The following is a 19,258-nucleotide window of genomic DNA, read 5'->3' as shown; positions in this document are numbered from 1 at the left end:
ATACGCAAAAGCTTCTGAGTCATAGCTTGGCTGCCACGCTTGCTGTCTGGGGATGAGGGGCCTGCCAGCATCTTTATCTGCAACCCTTCAGAGAAGTAAGAAGGCAGATGCGCCAGGACTACTTGGCCAGGCGGCTTTCAGCATTCCTGGCTTCGGCCAGCGCTGTTCTGGACAACGTCTAAGCGGGGAAAAAGACATTTTCCATACCTCTCTCACTTTTCAAAAGCAGAACTCCATGGAGGGTCTGCATGTTTTGGGTGGAGGTTTGCTATGACTTTTGCGCCATTCCCCATGTTTCACTGCCAAGAGAGCCTGCGGCTGCTGGCCCAGGGGGTGGTGCTTCAGGGAGAACTGGAAGAAGGTGCTCGCTCTGGACAGAGGCAGCCCTGCAGGCACAGGCTGAGCAAACGGAGGCCCTGGATGGGAGGAGAAGGCCACCCTTACTTGGGGCAGATGCAGCTCCGAGAGGGGGCAAGGAGAGGAGGGACCCGCCTGGGAACAAGCACCGGCCCCAGCAGGTGCCTCTGAGTAAGGCACCAACTGCCCAGTGGTGCATGGTTTGCAAGGGTCCTGTTGATTGGCTCAATACCTTGGTTTCTGTTGGTTTTGTCCAGAGAAAACATGATGTGTGTAAGCTGTGGGTTAGGTGGATACATACACATGATCCCGTGGGCATTGTACTCATTTTCATTCATTTATTCACATAATGAAAGGCCACTGAAGGTCCACTACTACCAGACACCGGCCTAGGCCTGGGCTTCCTGCTCCACTCCCAAGGAATTTATCACCTACAGGCAGGAAAGGACATCAAAGTCAGAGGAGTAAAGACACAACTCTAAGTTGTAACGAGTATCATAAAAGAAAAGAACGGGTGAAGGCGAATGGCAGTGGACCTAACTTAGAATAGGAGAAGCAGCACAGGCCTGAAGAATGAGGAAGAGAGGGAAGAGGAGGGGGACAGAGAAAAGCCACGGCAAGGGCTGACAGACCCAGTTTTTGTTTCAAAGACATGACTCTGGATGCTGTCCAGGGAAGAGACTGGAGGGACAAGAGGGACTCAGAGGCTGCTGGGACTGTCCGGGTGAGAGGCAGGGTAGGTGGGGTGGCCGGGCTCACGGTGGTGGGAGCCAGGAAGCAGAGAAGTAGATGAAGCCCAGGTGTGCCCTGGGGGTGCGTGGATGGGACTGTGGGCGGCCGGGACACGGAAAGGAGGGCGAAGCAGAGGTCAGGAGCGACTCCCAGGCTACTGGTCGGACAGAGCTAGGGGAGACTGGGAAGGGGCAGACTGGGGGGAAGACGAGGTGCTCCGTTCTGCTCCAGTGTATTCTGGGGGCGGGGCCAGAGGGCAGGAAGCCTGAAGAGCTGCGTCCTCCTCTGGATCCTCCCACTTACTAGTTTGGAGCCTGAAATCACCAAAGTGCCCCCACATAGATGAAATCAATGCACTCGTCATCCTGGCTGCTCCTTAAGACAGATCTGGCCAATACTCGGCCTCCTTCTTACAAATGAGGACCTGTGCCATTAGCTTGACAAAGATTTTTCTTCTTTTCCTTTAAACAAGGCTATGTGGGGGAGTCTGGACATTCTTTCGCTCAACAAATATTTCCTGGGTGTCTGACTCTACATTCTCTTGGTCCTGAGAGTGGCTGGCAGCAGTTCTGGGCCTTCTGGAGTCTCCAGGTGCCCTGGCCCCGTGTTACTGCCCCTTGCTCGTTGGAGGGTTTGACAAAGTTAAAAATCACACACTGCACAAATATAAAAAGTTGTCAGTTAGTCCTCTCTGTGAAGAAGATACTCTCTTAACAGACGTCCACTAGACCAATGTGAAGGAGTCATCAACACTCTCCATGCCTCCACGAAGGCTCTGACCATGGCCCAGGGCAAGCTGATGGCCTTCCCATGCTCTACGCACCTCTGCCCCGCCCCTCATGGAGTGTCTGTCAGGAGGTGCCCCCAAATCTGTTCATGCTAGCACTTAGTTTTAAATCACCTAATTTAATCAAACATGTAAGCCAGAGAAATACAAATGTAAAAACGGTTGTTTCTAATAAAGCAACGATGGATGCTTTGGGAAGACTCAATAAAAGCAAGCTGGTAAAAATAAAATACTATTGAATTAGGTGTCGGTGAGGCAAGTGTGAAAGATCTGATGAAAAAATATAAAGCTAGAAGAATCCTTCGCTCAGACTGCTCTCTAGGTGATTTTTAACTGACTGCTCCACTGCAAAAAAACCCAAACTGGAAAAGATTCATTATGGGTGCTGTTTATGCAAGAAAGGCTCCCGGGCAGGCCCATCTATAAACCCATGCTCCAAGACATGACCTTGGCCTGACCTCAAAAGATCAGTAACTGAATTTACATTTATAGTTTACATTAAAATGAAATGTCAAAAATGTGTAATTTTTTTAACGATTCCCCTCTATAGCAATTTTTTCTATTCATTGACAAACTACCAGGCTTCTATTGCAGTTAAAAAAAAAAAAAAAGGAAAACTTCTAATAAGACGCTTACTCCACATCATATGTAAAAATTTATTCAATATGGACCCAGACCTAAATGTAACAGCTCCAACTATAACACTCTTAAAAGAAAACACAGGAGTAAATATTCACAATTTGGGTTTAGGTAAAGATTTCTTAGATATGGCATCGAAAGTACAAGTAATAAAAGAAAAAGTTGATAACTGGGACTTCATCAGAATTAAAAACTTGGGTCCTGCAAATGATATCATCAAGAAAGTGAAAAGACAAGCCACAGAATGGGAGAAAATATTTTCAAATCATATATTTGACAAGGGACTTGTAACTAGAACATATAAAGAACTCTTACAACTCAATAATAAAAACAGAAATAACTCAGGCAAAGGATCTGAACAGACATTTCTTCAAAGATTACAAATAGCCAGTAAGCACATGAAAAGGTGTTCAACATCATTAGGCATTAGGAAAATGCAAATCAAAACCACAATGAGAACTTTCCCTGGTGGTGCAGTGGTTAAGAATCTGCCTGCCAATGCAGGGGACAGGGGTTTGATCCCTTGGTCTGGGAAGACCCCACATGCCGTGGAGCAACTAAGCCCGTGCATGCACCACAACTACTGAGCCTGAGCTCTAGAGCCCGCGAGCCACAACTACTGAGCCCACGAGCCACAACTACTGAGCCCGTGCGCCTAGAGCCCGTGCTCCGCAACAAGAGAAGCCACTGCAGTGAGAAGCCCACGAACCACAACGAGGAGTAGCCCCCACTCACCGCAACTAGAGAAAGCCTGCGTGCAGCAATAAAGACCCAACGCAGCCAAAAATAAAATAAATTAAATAAATTTATTTAAAAAAAAACCACAGTGAGATTCCACTTCACACGCATTTGCTTGGTTATAATCAAAAAGACAGACAATATCAAGTGTGAATGAGCATATGGAGAAATTTGAACCTGTATGCACTGCTGCTGGGAATGTAAATGGTGCAGCTGCTTTGGAAAACAGTTTGGTGGTTCCTTAAAATGTTAAACACAGTTACTTATACGACCCAGCAATTCCAATCCTAGGTATCTACCCAAGAGAAATGAAACATATGTCTATACAAAAAGACCTCTAGGGCTTCCCTGGGGGCGCAGTGGTTGAGAGTCCACCTGCCAATACAGGGGACACAGGTTTGTGCCCTGGTCTGGGAAAATCCCACATGCCGTGGAGCGGCTGGGTCCGTGAGCCAAGGCCACTGAGACTGCGCGTCCGGAGCCTGTGCTCCACAACGGGAGAGGCCACAACAGTGAGAGGCCCGTGTACCGCAAAAAAAAAAAAAAAAAAAAGGACCTATAATGTGGATGTTCATAACAGCTTTATTCATGATAGCCAGTGTCCCAATGGGGGAATGTCCGTCAATGTCCAAAAAATATCGAAATGTTCACCAACAAGTAAACGGATAACAAAATGTAGTAATCCATACACTGGAATACTGTTCAGTAACAAGGAACAAAGTGCTGATACACACTGCAACATGGCTGAATCTTAAAAAGATTATGTTAAGGGAAAGAAGCCAGTCACAAAAAACCACAGATTATATGATTCCATTTATATGAAACGTCCAGAAAAGGCAAAGCAGGGAGGTAAATTAGTAGCTGACTGTGCTGGGATTGGAAACATAAAGAGACTGAAAATGGACACAAAGTATCCTTTTTTGGGGAGACTGAGCGGTTCTAAAATTCTGATGTTGTACCACTCTGTAAATTTATTAAAAACCAGTGAAACTTGAAATGAGTGAATCCACATACTGCGGAGCAACTAAGCCCGTGCGCCACAACTACTGAGCCTGCGCTCTAGAGCCCGCAAGCCACAACTACTGAAGCCCATGCGCCTAGGGCCCATGCTCCGCAACAAGAGAAGCCACCACAATGAGAAGCCCGCGCACCGCAACAAAGAGGAGCCCCCCCTCACTGCAACTAGAGGAAGCCTGTGCACAGCAACGAAGACCCAATGCAGCCAAAAATAAATTAGTTAATTAATTTAAAAAATTAATTAAAAGCATTCATTTCATTTCCTTCATTGATAAGTTTGAATTTTTTACGCGACAATATTTTCAACCCTCTTCAGACTTGAACAAACATTTCCAGGCCTACTGTTTCTAGAGAGGTTCTTAGGTGAGACCTGGAAGGGATGAAGTACATTATTCTTTAGAGATTTCACTTATTCTCTGCGAGAGGGTTTCCAGAAGGGACCAAGAAACATTGAGAATCAGTGAATAGAGTTGGCTCCTCTGAAACAGCTGTGGAGGTTTAAAATGTCCAAGGAAATCATCATTTTAGGTAAACCACTGAAGATCCCTGTTCTCTATGGGGGGAAATATTCCAGTGGTAAAATGAACTGGAAAAACTGATTAGGACCTGAAAACAATTAAAGATAGGTAATTCTGATACATATTTTATCTTGATATTTCTCCCTTTGAGAATTTCTTCAAAACAGATGTTGTAAACTTTTCAGAAAGACAATTATTTGTTAGGAGAAAGTAGTCTTAATTAGGATACATGTCAAGGAAATATAATTATTAATTTGCCTAATTAAAATGAATATTTGAACATGCCTGAGGATTGTGAGCCTTCTCAGGTGAGACACGTACAACTCACTTTCTATAAACATCTGTTGACAGAGCCTAGCAGGTTGTGTTAACAGGAAATGGATGACTGAAGCCAGGCCTCACATACAACACTCCCGGAAGAAGTGCGTGCGAATACTGTTACTCAAAAACTATCGGGGAAATGGTGTTAAAGTGCTTGCCAGGGACTGTTTGTGTCCCCCCAAAATTCTTACATTGAAATCTAACCCCAAATGTGATGATATTTGCAGATGGGGACTTTGGAGGTGATTAAATCCTGAGGGCTTAGTACTGGGATTACTGCCCTATGAAAGAGACCCTAGAGCACTCACTCCCGCTTTCCTCCATGGGAGGACACAGCAAGAAGACAGCCATCTACTATAATGATGGTTACATGTTATCATACAGTACATGTACATTGTACCTAAAACGTACAACTCTAAGAGCGCACTGTAAGGTGAACTGTGGACTTTGGGTGATTAAGTTGTGTCACTGTATGTTCAGCTGTAACAAACATACCACTCTGGCGGGGGATGCTGACGATGGGCAGGCTGTGCATGTGTGTGCACAGGGCATGTAGGGGAACTCTCTGTACCTTCCGCTCAATCTTGCTATGAACCTAACACTGCTCTAAAAAATAAAGTCTTAAAAAAAAGAGAGAGAGAAAAAAAAGACAGCCATCTATGAACCAGGAAGAGGGTTCGCACCAGACACTGAATCTGCAGGTTCCTTGACCTTGGACTTCCAGCCTCCAGAGTGTGAGCAATGTATTTCTGTTGTTTTAAGCCATTCAGCCTATGGTGTTCTGTTAGAGCAGCCTGAGCTGGGTAAGACAGCACTCTTCATTTACTTGACAAGCTTCACTTGAGAAACAAACTGTTTAATTCTGGAGGGGGCTTCCAGGAGGGAGTGTGAGGGTTATCAGGGTTGTGATTTGAGGCACAGTTGCTTGAGTTCAACAAAACCTCTTTGAGAGGCAATGTGTATTTTGGCAAGAGACAGAAAAAGCCAGTTCCTTTCCTTTCTCTTCCAAACCTGCCCTTGGGGCAGCTCTACCAGCTTACTACCTGCCCACAGAGCCTGAACTGGCAATGGACCCTCCAAGAGGATCGCTCAAAGTCACCAGCAACACTAATAGGGAACTAGGACCCAGGTAAGTCAGTGACAGCAGTAGAGGCAGCTCAGGGGCAGACTAGGTGCTCAACTTCTAGTGAAGGGTTCTGAGCCTGACCCTCCAAGGCCGGGCCTCTAGAAGCCCTGAGCTGTATGATGCATACTGGGCATGCCCACTGGGGCTGCTCAACCCACAGAGGAGACCAAGTGCAGGCCCCACTTCTAGAAGTCCTGGATCATTTTCCCTCCTCCTATCTCAATTTATCTTCTCAGTCTCTCTCCACCCCCTCCGCACCCCACTCTTTTCCAGGTGAGCACCTCTCTTGCTCTCTGGTCCCACGGCAGCCCTGGGGCAGCTCCAGTGGGCTAGGAAGTTTCACACCTCAGCGCCCCCATCACCTCCACCAGAAGCCCCCCACCACCACCACACGCCCCTCCAGCTGCTGGAAGTCAACAAATTCAAAGTGAACAAATGTGTGCCTTGGAAATGCTGCTTCAAGACGAGTCGCTGAGCTCCAGCTTCCAATCAGATTGCACCCCAAGTTCCTCGCAAGCAGAGACTCTTCTGTTGTTACTGCTGCAGCCAGGCCATTCTTTCCAAAATGGAAATCAGATCACGTGTCCTTGTGTCCTCACACGTGCAGCTTAAAGACAAAACCTCCCCAATGACCCCTTCCCCATGCTCCAGTCTCATCCTGCACCACCCAGCTCCAGACTCAGGGGCTTCTTTCTCCCCTCACCCTTCCCTTTCCTGTCCCACCATGTCAGACTTTCACACTTGCTCCACCTGTGGTCTACAACGGTCCTCCCCCTCCCTTCAGAGCCCAGGAACCTCCTACTCATCCTTCAGCAATCAGATGACACACCCCTTCCCCAGGGGAGCCCTCCCTGCAGGGCCTTATTAAGATGCCCCTCACTTCCTGACAAGTGAATCTCCTCACTTCCCTGACACTTGCCACAGCTGGGATTTATGAAGGTTTGTGTGATTGGCAGGTTAATGGTAGGCTCTCCAAGTAGCTACATGCCAGAGGTGAGGAATCATATCTGGTTTTCACTCATCACTGTACTCTGGGATCTAGCACAATGCCTGGGACAAGGGAGGTGCTTAGTACATTTGATGAGTGGGCAAATGGATGAACCAATAGACAAATGGATGGACAGACAGATGAAAAGATGGACAAATGATGGACAGACTGGTGGATGGACTGTCTGGTAGATAGATGGATAGACAGAAAAACAGTTAGATAGAAGGAGGGAGAGATGGTCGAAGAAGAAATTTGTTCCCAGGGCCAACCCCTCTTCTGAGCCCTCAATGCCAGCTTTTCCCATCTCCTCAGATATTGCTCTCCAACAATTATCCTGCCTTTTGCATTTTTCAACCCCAGATCCATCTCAGACCAATCATGTGACCTTGGGCAAGTTGCCTAGCCTCCCTGACACTGATTTTCTCCCACTGTAAAAAGAGGGTAACCCTAATAGCTAGCTCAACAGGACTACTTTGAAGATTACATGAGATAATCCACATACAGCACAGAGTATAGTGCCTGGCACACCGTAAACTCCTGATAAACGTTAGATGCTCCTGCTGTTCTTATCACCATTAGTACTACCGCAAACCCTTCAGTCCTCCTTCAGCATTGCTCCTCCTTCAAACTGCTACTACCCTATGTCTACCCTGGATCACCAAACGGCTCCAAACAGAATCCTGCCTTTGCTGACTGCACATCCTCAATCTCCACCATTCCTCAAAAGCCATGCACCAGGCTTCCTCCTACAACTGTACTGAAACTGTCCTGAAGGTGAAATAACAGACCTGCCATCCTCTGCTCAGCTAACACTCACCTAGATGTCTGCAGCATCTGAGCCTGTGGACCACCCTGCCTTAAGCCCTCCTCCCCAACTTTGGTACCTTTGGTACCAAGGCTGGCTCCTGGATTTATCTTCCAAAATTTCTGGTTGTTTCCTGCTCTGAGACCTTCAGTGTGTCTTTTCCTTCTTCTGACCCCCTAAACGATGGCACATCCTAAGGTTACACACACACACACCCCGTCCACTATTCCACACCTTGCCCCTTAGGAATGCCACCGACTCCTACAGCGATATCATCTACTTGCCTCTCTGTGGATGGCACCCACACCTCCATCCCCAGCTGTGCGCCGCACCCTGCAAGTTGCCTCAGATTTCCTGACTGCTCCTCAAAGCCACCACTTCCCAAATTAATCCCATCAAACCTGGCCCAACTCCTTACTCCCTGATTTCAATTAACAGTCTCACCATCACCCAGGACCAATGCTTAAAATCCCGATTCCCAGGCTTCCCTGGTGGTGCAGTGGTTAAGAATCTGCCTGCCAATGCAGGGCACACGGGTTCGAGCCCTGGTCCAGGAAGATCCCACATGCCGCGGAGCAACTAAGCCCGTGCGCCACAGCTACTGAACCTGCGCTCTAGAGCCCGTGAGCCACAACTACTGAAGCCCACGTGCCTAGAGCCCGTGCTCTGCAACAAGAGAAGCCACCGCAATGAGAAGCCCACGCACGGCAACAAAGAGTAGCCCCTGCTCGCCCAACTGGAGAAAGCCCACGCACAGCAACAAAGACCCAACACAGCCAAAAATAAATAAAATAAATTAATTAAGAAAAATAAAGCTTAAAAAAAAATCCCGATTCCCACTGCAGTGGCCTACAGAGCCCACCAGTTGCCGAGAATTATTTTTTGTGCCACAGCTCTGTGCTTAGATTATGAGCCCTTGCCTTCCCCTTGACTTTTTTTTACTCATCACAAGATACTACAGAGTGCAATAGGAACACAGTTAATACCTCCTGAACTGAACAGAGACAGTGCAGAGTCACAAGGAACTCTCATACCCTGCTAGTGGGAGCATAAGTTGGTGCAAACATTCTGGAAGGCGATTTGACAAGACCTAGCAAAGCTGGAAAAGATCATACCCTACAACTCAGAATTTCGCTCCTCTGGGCACATGCCCTGGAGAGATGTTTCCCGGTATCCACAAGAAGGCTTGTACCAGAATGCTCATAACAGCACCGTTACCAAGACTGAAAAACAGAAATAACTGAATGTCCATCATACCAGGATCCTAGCAGGAAATAGCTGGCATACTCAAATCAGGATAATTAAAGGAGCGTTCAGTAGTCCAACACAGAAAAGCAGAACTACATCTGAAAGGAGGGAGAAAGTGGTTACCCAAATCTGAAAAGAGAGTTCCAGCAGAAAGCCTACCTTGAAAGAAGCAGTGAATTTCAGGTAAGGAATAGTCAGATTGAGGCAACCCCACAGGGACTAAACCAGGGGAATAAACACCCTGACAACTGTTTTCCCCACCCTCTAATCTCCAGTCAGGACGCCCCACCGGCTGAACCCAGCAGCAGGCCAGAGGGCAAGGAGCCCCCAGATGAAGCCCAAAGATGTCAACCTCCTGGGGCGTGGCAGAGCAGGGAGAGAGTGGATATGGAGAGGCAAGAAGATCCTCCGCATATCCAGCAACAGAATGTATCAATATATGCTGATACAATGGCTACTGCCCAGCAGGAAAATGAGCAGACTAGAGCTACTTAGACCAATATGGATAAATCCCCAAAACCTCACATTGGTTTGAAACTGAGTGGGACCCTGTGGGGCCCGCCAGGGCACAAAAGCCCTTCCACCTCTCCCATTTCTAGTTTGCAGATAAAGGCTTTAGTATCCTAGACCTTCCCTGAGCTCCAAGGGCAGATTCAAGGAGTTACTAATTAGGGAAGTGAGGAAATGCAGAAACAAAGGAAAAGCAGTCAAGAAACAATAGTTCAGGGATAAAAGAGTCTCAGTTCCTAACTGGACAGATACATGTAAAAGAATGAAGTTAGAACACTCCCTAACACCACACAAAATAAACTCAAAATGGATTAAAGACCTAAATTTAAGGCCAGACACTATCAAACTCTTAGAGGAAAATATAGGCAGAACACTCTTATGACATAAATCACAGCAATATCCTTTCTGATCCACCTCCTAGAGAAACTAAACTAACACACCACTGTAAAGCGATTATACTCCAATAAAGATTTTTTTTAAAAAAAAGAGTCTTAATTCCTTAGTCTTTTTTTTTTTTTTCCCTTTTTTTTTTCCTTAGTCTTATAGTTCCCTCAAGAGATGTGCCTAACAATCTGATACAGTCTTCACGTTCTGCAGGCCCCCACCCAGGTGAGGGATGGTAAGTACCTGCCGAGACCCCAGATTGGTCAGAGCCAGAAGGCTGATGCTTGAGATTCCTGGACCACCATCCTGTTACCTCACCAGCAACCAATCAGAAGAAAGTCATTCACCCTGCAGCTGGCACCCCAAATGTTGCCTTTTAAAACTCTTCCCTGCTTCTCCATTGGGGATTTCCCTGGCGGTCCAGTGGTTAGGACCCTGTGCTTTCACTGTCAGGGCCCGGGTTCAATCCCCGGTTTGGGAACTAAGATCCCACGGGCCACGTAGCGTGGCAAAAACAAAAACAGAAACAAACCTCTTCCCTGAAAACTACAGGGAGAGGTCGGGTCTTCTGAGTACAAGTTACCTGTTCTCCTAGCTTGGCCCTGCAATAAAACTTTCTCTGCTCCAAACTCTGATATTTTGTTTGTTTGGCCTCACTATGCATGGGGCGCACAGGCTTGGGTTTGAAAACAGGTTGAAAAAGGTATATTAAAATATTTAGAGAATGGTCACCACAACAGACTGTATTTTCTAAAATCCACCTCAGCTAGATTTCTGGCCTTACATGCTCTTCCAGAACCTTGCCACCCCCCACCAACAGCTGCAAAGAAAGAAAAGAATAAGGCTTTTGGACAGGAGTTACAGGAGAAACCCACTTTAGTAAGGGTAGCCAGGGAAAATCTGTCTGAGAAAGTGACTGAACTTTAAATAAAGTGTGAAGGTTGAGAAAGTGCTATTAGCTAGGCGAGCAAAGAGCAAGCACAAAAGCCCTACGGAAATAAAGGACTTGGACTTTTAAAATTGGAATTAAGAAAACCAGTGAAGCAGGAGAACTGGGCAAGGGGAAGAATGGCGAGCATGAAGCAAGAAAGGTGAGTACAAGTCAGATCACGCAGCGTGTCTGGGGTGACTGCCCCGGGGTGACAAAAACTGGAATTTGACCACGCAGCAAAAGACGCAGGGAGGACCAATAAAACGGGCAGCAATGGTCCCTTTTATAGCTCTAGGGCTAACATTCACTTAGCACCTAGCCTATCAGGCACTTGGATACAGAAATCCTTTTAATCTGCTAACCCTCCCCTATGCGGTAAGTATTAACAAACCCATTTTCACAGCGAGGCAGATTATCTAAATCCAAAATCCAAGCACTTAACCCCACACGGCTCTTCTGCCTCCCCTCTCCAGTTCTGATGGGCACTGCTAACATTTTGGTGGATGACTCCTATTATAGAAGGTAACCATGATTATGGAGTATAAACTACATCGTGGTGAATGACCATAATAAAAATAACCGCATCTCACGTGCACCCAGCGCTTATCCTGTGCCACACACAACCTCGCTGCGATTACTCCCCTTTTACAGATGAGGAAAGTGAGACCAATACTCGCTGAGCAACGTGTCCAAGGCAGGGCTTTGAAACCAAGTCCAACTGCAGAGCCCACGCTATTAACTATGCTTTGCTGCCTCACTCTATCTTCTCTCAGGGAACCTTGGTCAAGGCCAGCGAGGCTCCACGACCGTACCCCTTGCCCATACACTCTTCTTTCAAAAGCGCCCCTGGAAGCCCCAAGTGCGGGCGGTGCGGCCTCTATTGCGGTCCCCAGCCCCCGGGTGCAGCCCCCGCTGGGGTCCGGCTGGAGGCGCACATCCCGACCGAACGTTCCCGCCAAAGGTTCCGCAGCCCTGAAACCACCCCCTTCCCAGGCGAAGGGCAGGCAGTACCTGAGGAAAACGCGTCCAGGGTCCTGCCCCGAGCTCTGCGGAAAACACCTCCCGCCTCCGCAGCCGACATGGCAAGTTTTCCGCCTCGAAGGAGTCCACTGCGTAGGAGGGAACGGCGCGACTCCTTACCGCTCAACTGCCGCTTGGTGCCTGCCCGGCTGGGGGCTGCGCCCTCTGCTTGGGGCGGGGCGGGGCCGGCGGGCGCGCGGGGCTCGGTCGCTCGGGGCGCCACTAGTGCTGCCTGAACGGGGCGGAAGCGTGAGGGGCCCCTCTGGGATCGACTGGGGCTCCTGGCGAGGGAGCCAACTTGCCTGGCGCCTGCGTGAGCAGAGTGAGTGCCTTTGGACTCAAGGTTTGGGGGGGCAGCCATTCCCTAAAAGTGGGGTCTTCAGGTTTAACAAGAATACAGGACGCCTAGTTAAACTGGAATTTCAGATAAGCAATAAATGATAAGTATGTGCTATGCAATTTGGGAGATGCTTGTGCTAAATTTTTTGTGGTTTATCTGAAATAATTTAAGTGGGGACCTGTATTTTATCTGGGAGTCGTACCTTACGGTCCAAAGGACCCGGCCTTGTCCTTGGAGGACTCGACAGGACAGTCCTCCGAGCCACCAGGTGTGATCTCTGTCACAGTTCTGAGGCATATGCAGTTTCCTAGTCATCATCACCATCATTCCATTTAAAACCAAGTCCCACTAAAACTGAGCTCCCTTACTGAATTATGATTAATCTCACTATGCCAAATTTTATTCTCTTTCTTGTCTGGCCCCTGTTCCCCTCAGGATTGAGGACTGTCAAAGAAAAGGGGAGATTGAAACCAAGCAAGACATTGTAGGGCCTTACCGGGTACAAAAGCCCCACTGTGTCCCCTGTTGCTTTTTTTTTTTTTTTAATTTTTAAAAATTTTATTATTTCTTTATTTATTTGGCTGCGTTGGGCTTCTCATTGCAGTGGCTTCTCTTGTTGCGGAGCACGGGCTCTAGGCGTGCGGGCTTCAGTAGTTGTGGCTCGCGAGCTCTAGAGTGCAGGCTTCCTCAGTAGTTGTGGCACACGAGCTTAGTTGCTCCGCAGCATGTGGGATCTTCCTGGACCAGGCCTTGAACCCGTGTCCCCTGCATTGGCAGGCAGATTCTTAACCACTGTGCCACCAGGGAAACCCCTGTTTCTTGTTTGTAGAAAAAAAGGCTTTAGACTCCTATGCCTTTCCTGAGTTCCAAAGAGCAGGCTCAAGCAGTTGATGAGTAAGACAATAGAGTCACAGAACTCCTAGTTCCTTCTGAAAGGATATAGATAACAATCTGATGGATATCAAGACCCCCCACCCAGGTGGAGGGTGGTAACTACAAGCTGACCACAAGCCTCGACTCCAAACTGGTTGGAACCAGAAGGTTGAAATTCCAGAAACATCACTCTGTTACCTCCCCACCAACCAATCAGAAGAAAGTCCAAGAGCTGATCACACATCCTATGACCGACCCTCTCCCCTAATACTGTCTTTAAAATCCCTTGCCTGAAAACCATTGGATAGTTCAGGTCTTCTGGGTATGAGTTCCTTGGTTGGCGCCCTGCAAATAAACCCTGACTTTGCTGCAAACACCTGATGTCAGAGTGTGGCTTTCTGTGCCAAGGGCACAGGAGCCCTTGCTTGGTGCCACGTTACTGTGATCATTGCTCCCTAAGCATCAGGCATTGCTCTGAGCACTTTGCACCAGCTCACTTAATCCACTTAACAGCCTTAGAAGACGGTACTATCATTAGCTTCATTTATCAGAAGGGGAAACTGATGCCCAGACGGGTGAAATTGTGTGCACAAGGTGACACACATCCAGGAAAGTAGTGAAGCAGCCACCCACCCAAACTGGAATCTGTCCAGCAAAAAGCCATTGAACTGAACTACTAAGCCAGTGTTTGTCAAACTTGCTAAAAATACAAAATCCAGGGTGGACCTACTGAGTCTAAATCTCCAGGAGAAGCTTCTGTTTCTAACTCCTCCAAGAGTTCTTATGACATGCCAAGTTTGGGAAATTCTCTTAACTAGCTGCCTGCATCTGAAGCATTGTTTGGGTGGCTAACATGACCAGGAGAACTGACCTCTAATCTTAGATAAGAGGCAGTAAATCATAGCGGTTAAGAATATAAGTGCCTAGGAGTTCTGGAGTCAGACTGCTACCACTTGCTTGTTGTATGATCTTGAAAATTACTTAGTTTCTCCATGCCTCAATTTCCCTATCTGTCAAACAAAAACAATAGTAGTATCTTGGTCATAGAGTTGCTGGGAGGCTTAAATGAGTTGGTGCATCAAAGTGCTTAAAACAAAAATGGTACAGATGAACTTATTTGCATAGCAGAAATAGAGTCACAGATGTAGAACACCAACTTATGTTTTCCCCCAAAGCGGGGGGGGGGGGCGGGTGAGATGAATTGGGAGATTGGGATTGACATATATACACTACTATATAGAAAATAGACAACTAATGAGAGCCTACTGTATAGCACAGGGAAATACTCAATGCTCTGTGGTGACCTAAATGGGAAGGAAATCTAAAAAAGAGTGGATATATGTATATGTATAACTGATTCACTTTGCTGTACAGCAGAAACTAACACAACATTGTAAAGCAACTCTACTCCAATAAATTAAAAAAAAATAATCAAGTGTACTGGAATGAAAAAGTGCTTAAAACAATAGTTCTAATAGCAAATGGTAAGTACTCAATGAATATTGGCCATTATTATTATCATCATTATTAATCACTGTATCCCTACTCACTGCCCATGGCCTGGTCCAGCAGGAAATTCTCAGGAGATGTTCAAGGAAGGAATGAGTAAATGAGGATCAAAAGTCCTAATGTTGGCCTCTAGGCCCTGCGAGATCCAGCCTGCTTCTCACCCACTAACTTTGCAGTCACTGTCTTCCTTAAACATGTTCCTTAAACATGAAAATCCATTTCCCTCTTTGCCTTTTTGGTTCCTTCTGTTGACAGTGTATCTGCTCATTTGAATATCAAGGCCTCTGCTTAACTCATACGTCCACGGAGAGACCTTACCCTACACACTTGCACACATTCTTCAGAGCTAAACCAGGTCTTCCTCATTCTTGTTGTAGCACTCGGCCCATGATCATCGTAGCCCTTTGCACAGTTGGTTATCATGTGTTTACAGATGTAACGATTGGTTTATGTTGTCTCTCCCAGTTCAAATGTAAGGTTTGTGAGGGCAGTTACTTTGACTGTCTTGCCCATCAAGCAGGGGGCTTAACGCATAGACACAAATGGCTGTTGCATGAGAAATAAATGGATGATGACTATCTTGGCAAGATAACCCTGTTTTGAACCTGGGCAGTGATGGTGAGTAACATCAGACCTGCATGGGTGCCACTTCCTGGTAGTTATGGCCGCCAAGTACACTTTGTCCACCACTGGGACCAGCAAACTCTGAGCCTCATTGCCTGCCACATCCTCCCCTGATCACTGTGCAGCTCAGTGTTTCCACTCTCCCTCCCTGTGCTCTTTCAGCCCATACACTCTTATTTTCAGCTGTCTGCCTGGAAGGTAAGAGGGGGCAGACAAGCACCATAAGAACAGCATATTCCTGAGCAGCAGGCTGACCTGTTCAGTCCACTTCTCAGCTGTGTGACCTTCGGCATGTCACTTAATCTTTCTGAGCTTCTGATTCTTCATCTAAAAGGAGTTTCCTGGCGGTCCAGTGGTTAGGACTCGGCAATTTCACCATGGATGTGGCCCGGGTTCAATCCCTGGCTGTGGAACTAAGATCCCGCAAGCCATTGCTGTGGCCAAATAAAATAAAATAAAATAATACAAATAAATACATAGAGATAATCACAGCACCAACCTCATATGGTTTTTGGGGGTTTTCTTTAACATCTTTATTGGAGTATAATTGCTTTACAGTGGTGTGTTAGTTTCTGCTTTATAACAAAGTGAGTCAGCTATACATATACATATATCCCCATATATCCTCCCTCTTGCGTCTCCCTCCCGCCCTCCCTATCCCACCCCTCTAGGTGGTCACAAAGCACTGAGCTGACCTCCCTGTGCTATGCGGCTGCTTCCCACTAGCTAGCTATTTTACATTTGGTAGTGTATATGTCTATGCCACTCTCTCACTTCGTCCCAGCTTACCTCATATGGGTTTTGTGAGGAGTAAATGATCCTCTAGACAGTTTCTGGAGCATACTAAGTGCTTGATACATTTTTGCTGTCATTGATACTGTTAATATCGTTGTTGGAATACACTTCAACTCATTTTTTTCTAGTCAAAATTCTACTCTTTCAAGATTCTTTTAGGGAATTCCCTAGTGGTCCAGTGGTTAGGGCTCAGCACCCTCACTGCCAGGGCCCCGGGTTCGGTCCCTGGTTGGGGAACTAAGATCCTGCAAGCCGTATAGCACAGCCAAAAAAAAAAAAAAATTCTTTTAATCAACTATACTTCAATAAAAAATTTAGGGACTTCCCTTGTGGTGCAGTGGTTAATAATCCGTCTGGCAATGCAGGGGACATGGGTTCAAGCCCTGGTCCGGGAAGATCCCACATGCCACGGAGCAACCAAGCCTGTGCGCTACAACTACTGAAGCCCACGTGCCTAGAGCCTGTGCTCCGCAACAAGAGAAGCCACCGCAATGAGAAGCCTGCGCACCGCAATGAAGAGTAGCCCCTGCTCGCCGCAACTAGAGAAAGCCCGTGTGCAGCAATGAAGACCCAACGCAGCCAAAGATAAATAAATAAAATAAATAATTTTTTTTTAAAAAAAGATTCTATTCAGGTGTCACCTCTTACATCAGCCAGGTATCATTTCACTGCAAATAACAAAATCAGTTCAAATTGGTTTGATCAGAAAAAGGAATTCATTGGCATACATAAATGAAAACTCTGCTATGTGTGGCCAACACAGTGGAGTAGGAAGACCGAGCTCACCTCCTCCCACAGGTACACCAAAATTACAACTATTTACCCAGCAACTACTGATGAGAATGACCGGAAGACTCAAAGAAAAAGATCCTCTACGACTAAAGATGTAAAGACAGAACCACAACGAGATGGGTAGGAGGGGTGGAGATGTGCTATAGTACAGACCTTCCACCCTCGAGTAGGCAAACCACAAGTGGGAGGATAATCACAATTGCAGAGATTCTCCCCAAGGAGCGAGGAGTCTTAGCTCCACATCAGGTTCCTCAGCCTGGGGGTCTTACACCGGGAAAATCAGCCCCCAGGATGGCTGGCTTTAATGGCCAGTGGGGCTTGCATACAGGAGAGCTAAAAGTTTGTAGGAAACAAGAACTCCACTCTTAAAAGCGTGCACACAAAATCTCATGTGCTTTGAGTCCCAACCCAGACTAATTTGAAAGGAGTCAGACCTACTTGCTGATCTTGGAGAGCCTCCCAGAGAGGCAGGAGGCAAATGGGACTCCCCCTGGGGACATAGACACAGGTGGCAGCCGTTTGGGGGGAGCTCGTTCTACCACAAGGACACTGGTGCTGGCTAGAGCCATTTTGGAATCCTCCCTCTATGGCCTATGGGGGCTTACCCACCCATCAGTGCTCCAGCATTAGTCCAAGGACACCGTGGACCCCACAGCCAGCCAACCCAGAACCCAGCCACTTCCACCAGCCCCAGGACTCCCTGGGCTGTGCAGCTAGTCATGCTAGGGCTCAGCCCTGCCCACTAGCAGACTGGCAGCTTCCATACAAGGCATGGCCTGGCAGACACCTGGGCCAAGGGCCAGCCTTGCCTACCAGCATGCCCACAGTAACTGGCTCTGCCACAACAGAAGGGCCCGTGCAACCCACGTAGGGGGTACCCCTAGAGCATAAGGCTCTGGTGACCAGAGGGCAGTGTGCTGCTGGGCATCATATCAGCTAGTGACTATTATGCCCCCTTCCCCACCCTTTAAAAACTGCCCCTTTTCTTCCATCCTCCCCCTTGTAACAGCTAATCCAAAAGTGCTGTAATTTAGAGACTTAGGTATATTACTAAGAACATCAGTTGCTGTGCTGGCCTGTATTACAGCCTCACTCCAGGAAGCAAGCAGAACCGTTTGTCCTAACGCTCAGAGGCCCTATAGGCAGATGAGCTTTTTTTTTTTTTTTTTTAACATCTTTATTGGAGTATAATTGCTTTACAATGGTGTGTTAGTTTCTGCTTTATAACAAAGTGAATCAGTTATACATATACATATGTTCCCATATCTCTTCCCTCTTGCGTCTCCCTCCCTCCCACCCTCCCTATCCCACAGCCAGGACATGGAAGCAACCTAAGTGTCCATCAACAGATGAATGGATAAAGAAGTTGTGGCACATATATACAATGGAATATTACTCAGCCATAAAATGAAACGAAATTGAGTTATTTGTAGTGAGGTGGATAGACCTAGAGTCTGTCATACAGAGTGAAGTAAGTCAGAAAGAGAAAGACAAATACCGTATGCTAACACGTATATGTGGAATCTTAAAAAAAAATGTCATGAAGAACCTAGGGGTAAGATGGGAATAAAGACACAGACCTACTAGAGCATGGACTTGAGGATGTGGGGAGGGGGAAGGGTAAGCTGGGACAGATGAGCTTTCATAGATCTTCTCTGTCCTCCTCACTGTCAGGCCATGAGCTGTCCCTTCTCACTGCTCTGGCATCTGCCTCCAGCGGGTCCTCACACTTTACATTCTTCCCTCGTTTCTCACCTGCCCAGGTTTGTAAAACCAGACAATAATGGTTGTTAGGATTCTGAGCCAGGTTGGTTTATGGATTTCAGCCAGTAGGCTTGGCCTAAGAGCCTGAAGCCTCATTTAGAGAAGAATGCCTGGGCTTTACTTTAATGAGCATGGTCATTCCTGGTTAGATTACGTGATAGTTAATTTTATGTGACAACCTGGCTGCTTTCCCACCCCCTCCTTGGACCCAGATATTTGTGCAAACATTATTCTGCATGTTTCTGGTTCTTTTTTTTTTTTTGGCCACGCAGCGTGGCATGCAGGATCTTAATTCCCCGACCAGGGATTGAACCCTTGCCTCCTGCAGTGGAAGCCTGGAGTCTTAACCACTGGACCGCCAAGGAAGTCCCCAATGGAATTTATTCACATGAATATTTTTCCATGTTTATACATATATATTGACCTTATTACTCTTAACA

General features: G+C 47.0%; 1 protein-coding gene across 2 annotated transcripts in view; it reads right to left on the bottom strand.

Annotated features, from left to right (window-relative positions):
- Positions 1-12,284, bottom strand: part of CPPED1 (calcineurin like phosphoesterase domain containing 1) — a 107,697-nt gene extending 95,413 nt beyond the window's left edge. For both annotated transcript variants that reach the window (XM_024744481.1, XM_024744482.1), the window contains exon 1: positions 12,113-12,284. In XM_024744481.1, coding sequence (XP_024600249.1) covers positions 12,113-12,182 — 70 coding nt within the window. In that variant the 5' untranslated portion in view covers positions 12,183-12,284. The remainder of the gene's footprint in view (positions 1-12,112) is intronic.
- Between the last annotated feature and the right edge of the window lie 6,974 nt (positions 12,285-19,258).

The sequence above is a fragment of the Neophocaena asiaeorientalis genome, unplaced genomic scaffold (assembly GCF_003031525.2).
Source record: "Neophocaena asiaeorientalis asiaeorientalis breed wild unplaced genomic scaffold, Neophocaena_asiaeorientalis_V1.1 scaffold91, whole genome shotgun sequence".
Lineage (NCBI taxonomy): Eukaryota > Metazoa > Chordata > Mammalia > Artiodactyla > Phocoenidae > Neophocaena > Neophocaena asiaeorientalis.
Note: the sequence above shows the minus strand (reverse complement) of the source record. Positions and strands in the feature narration are given on the sequence as shown.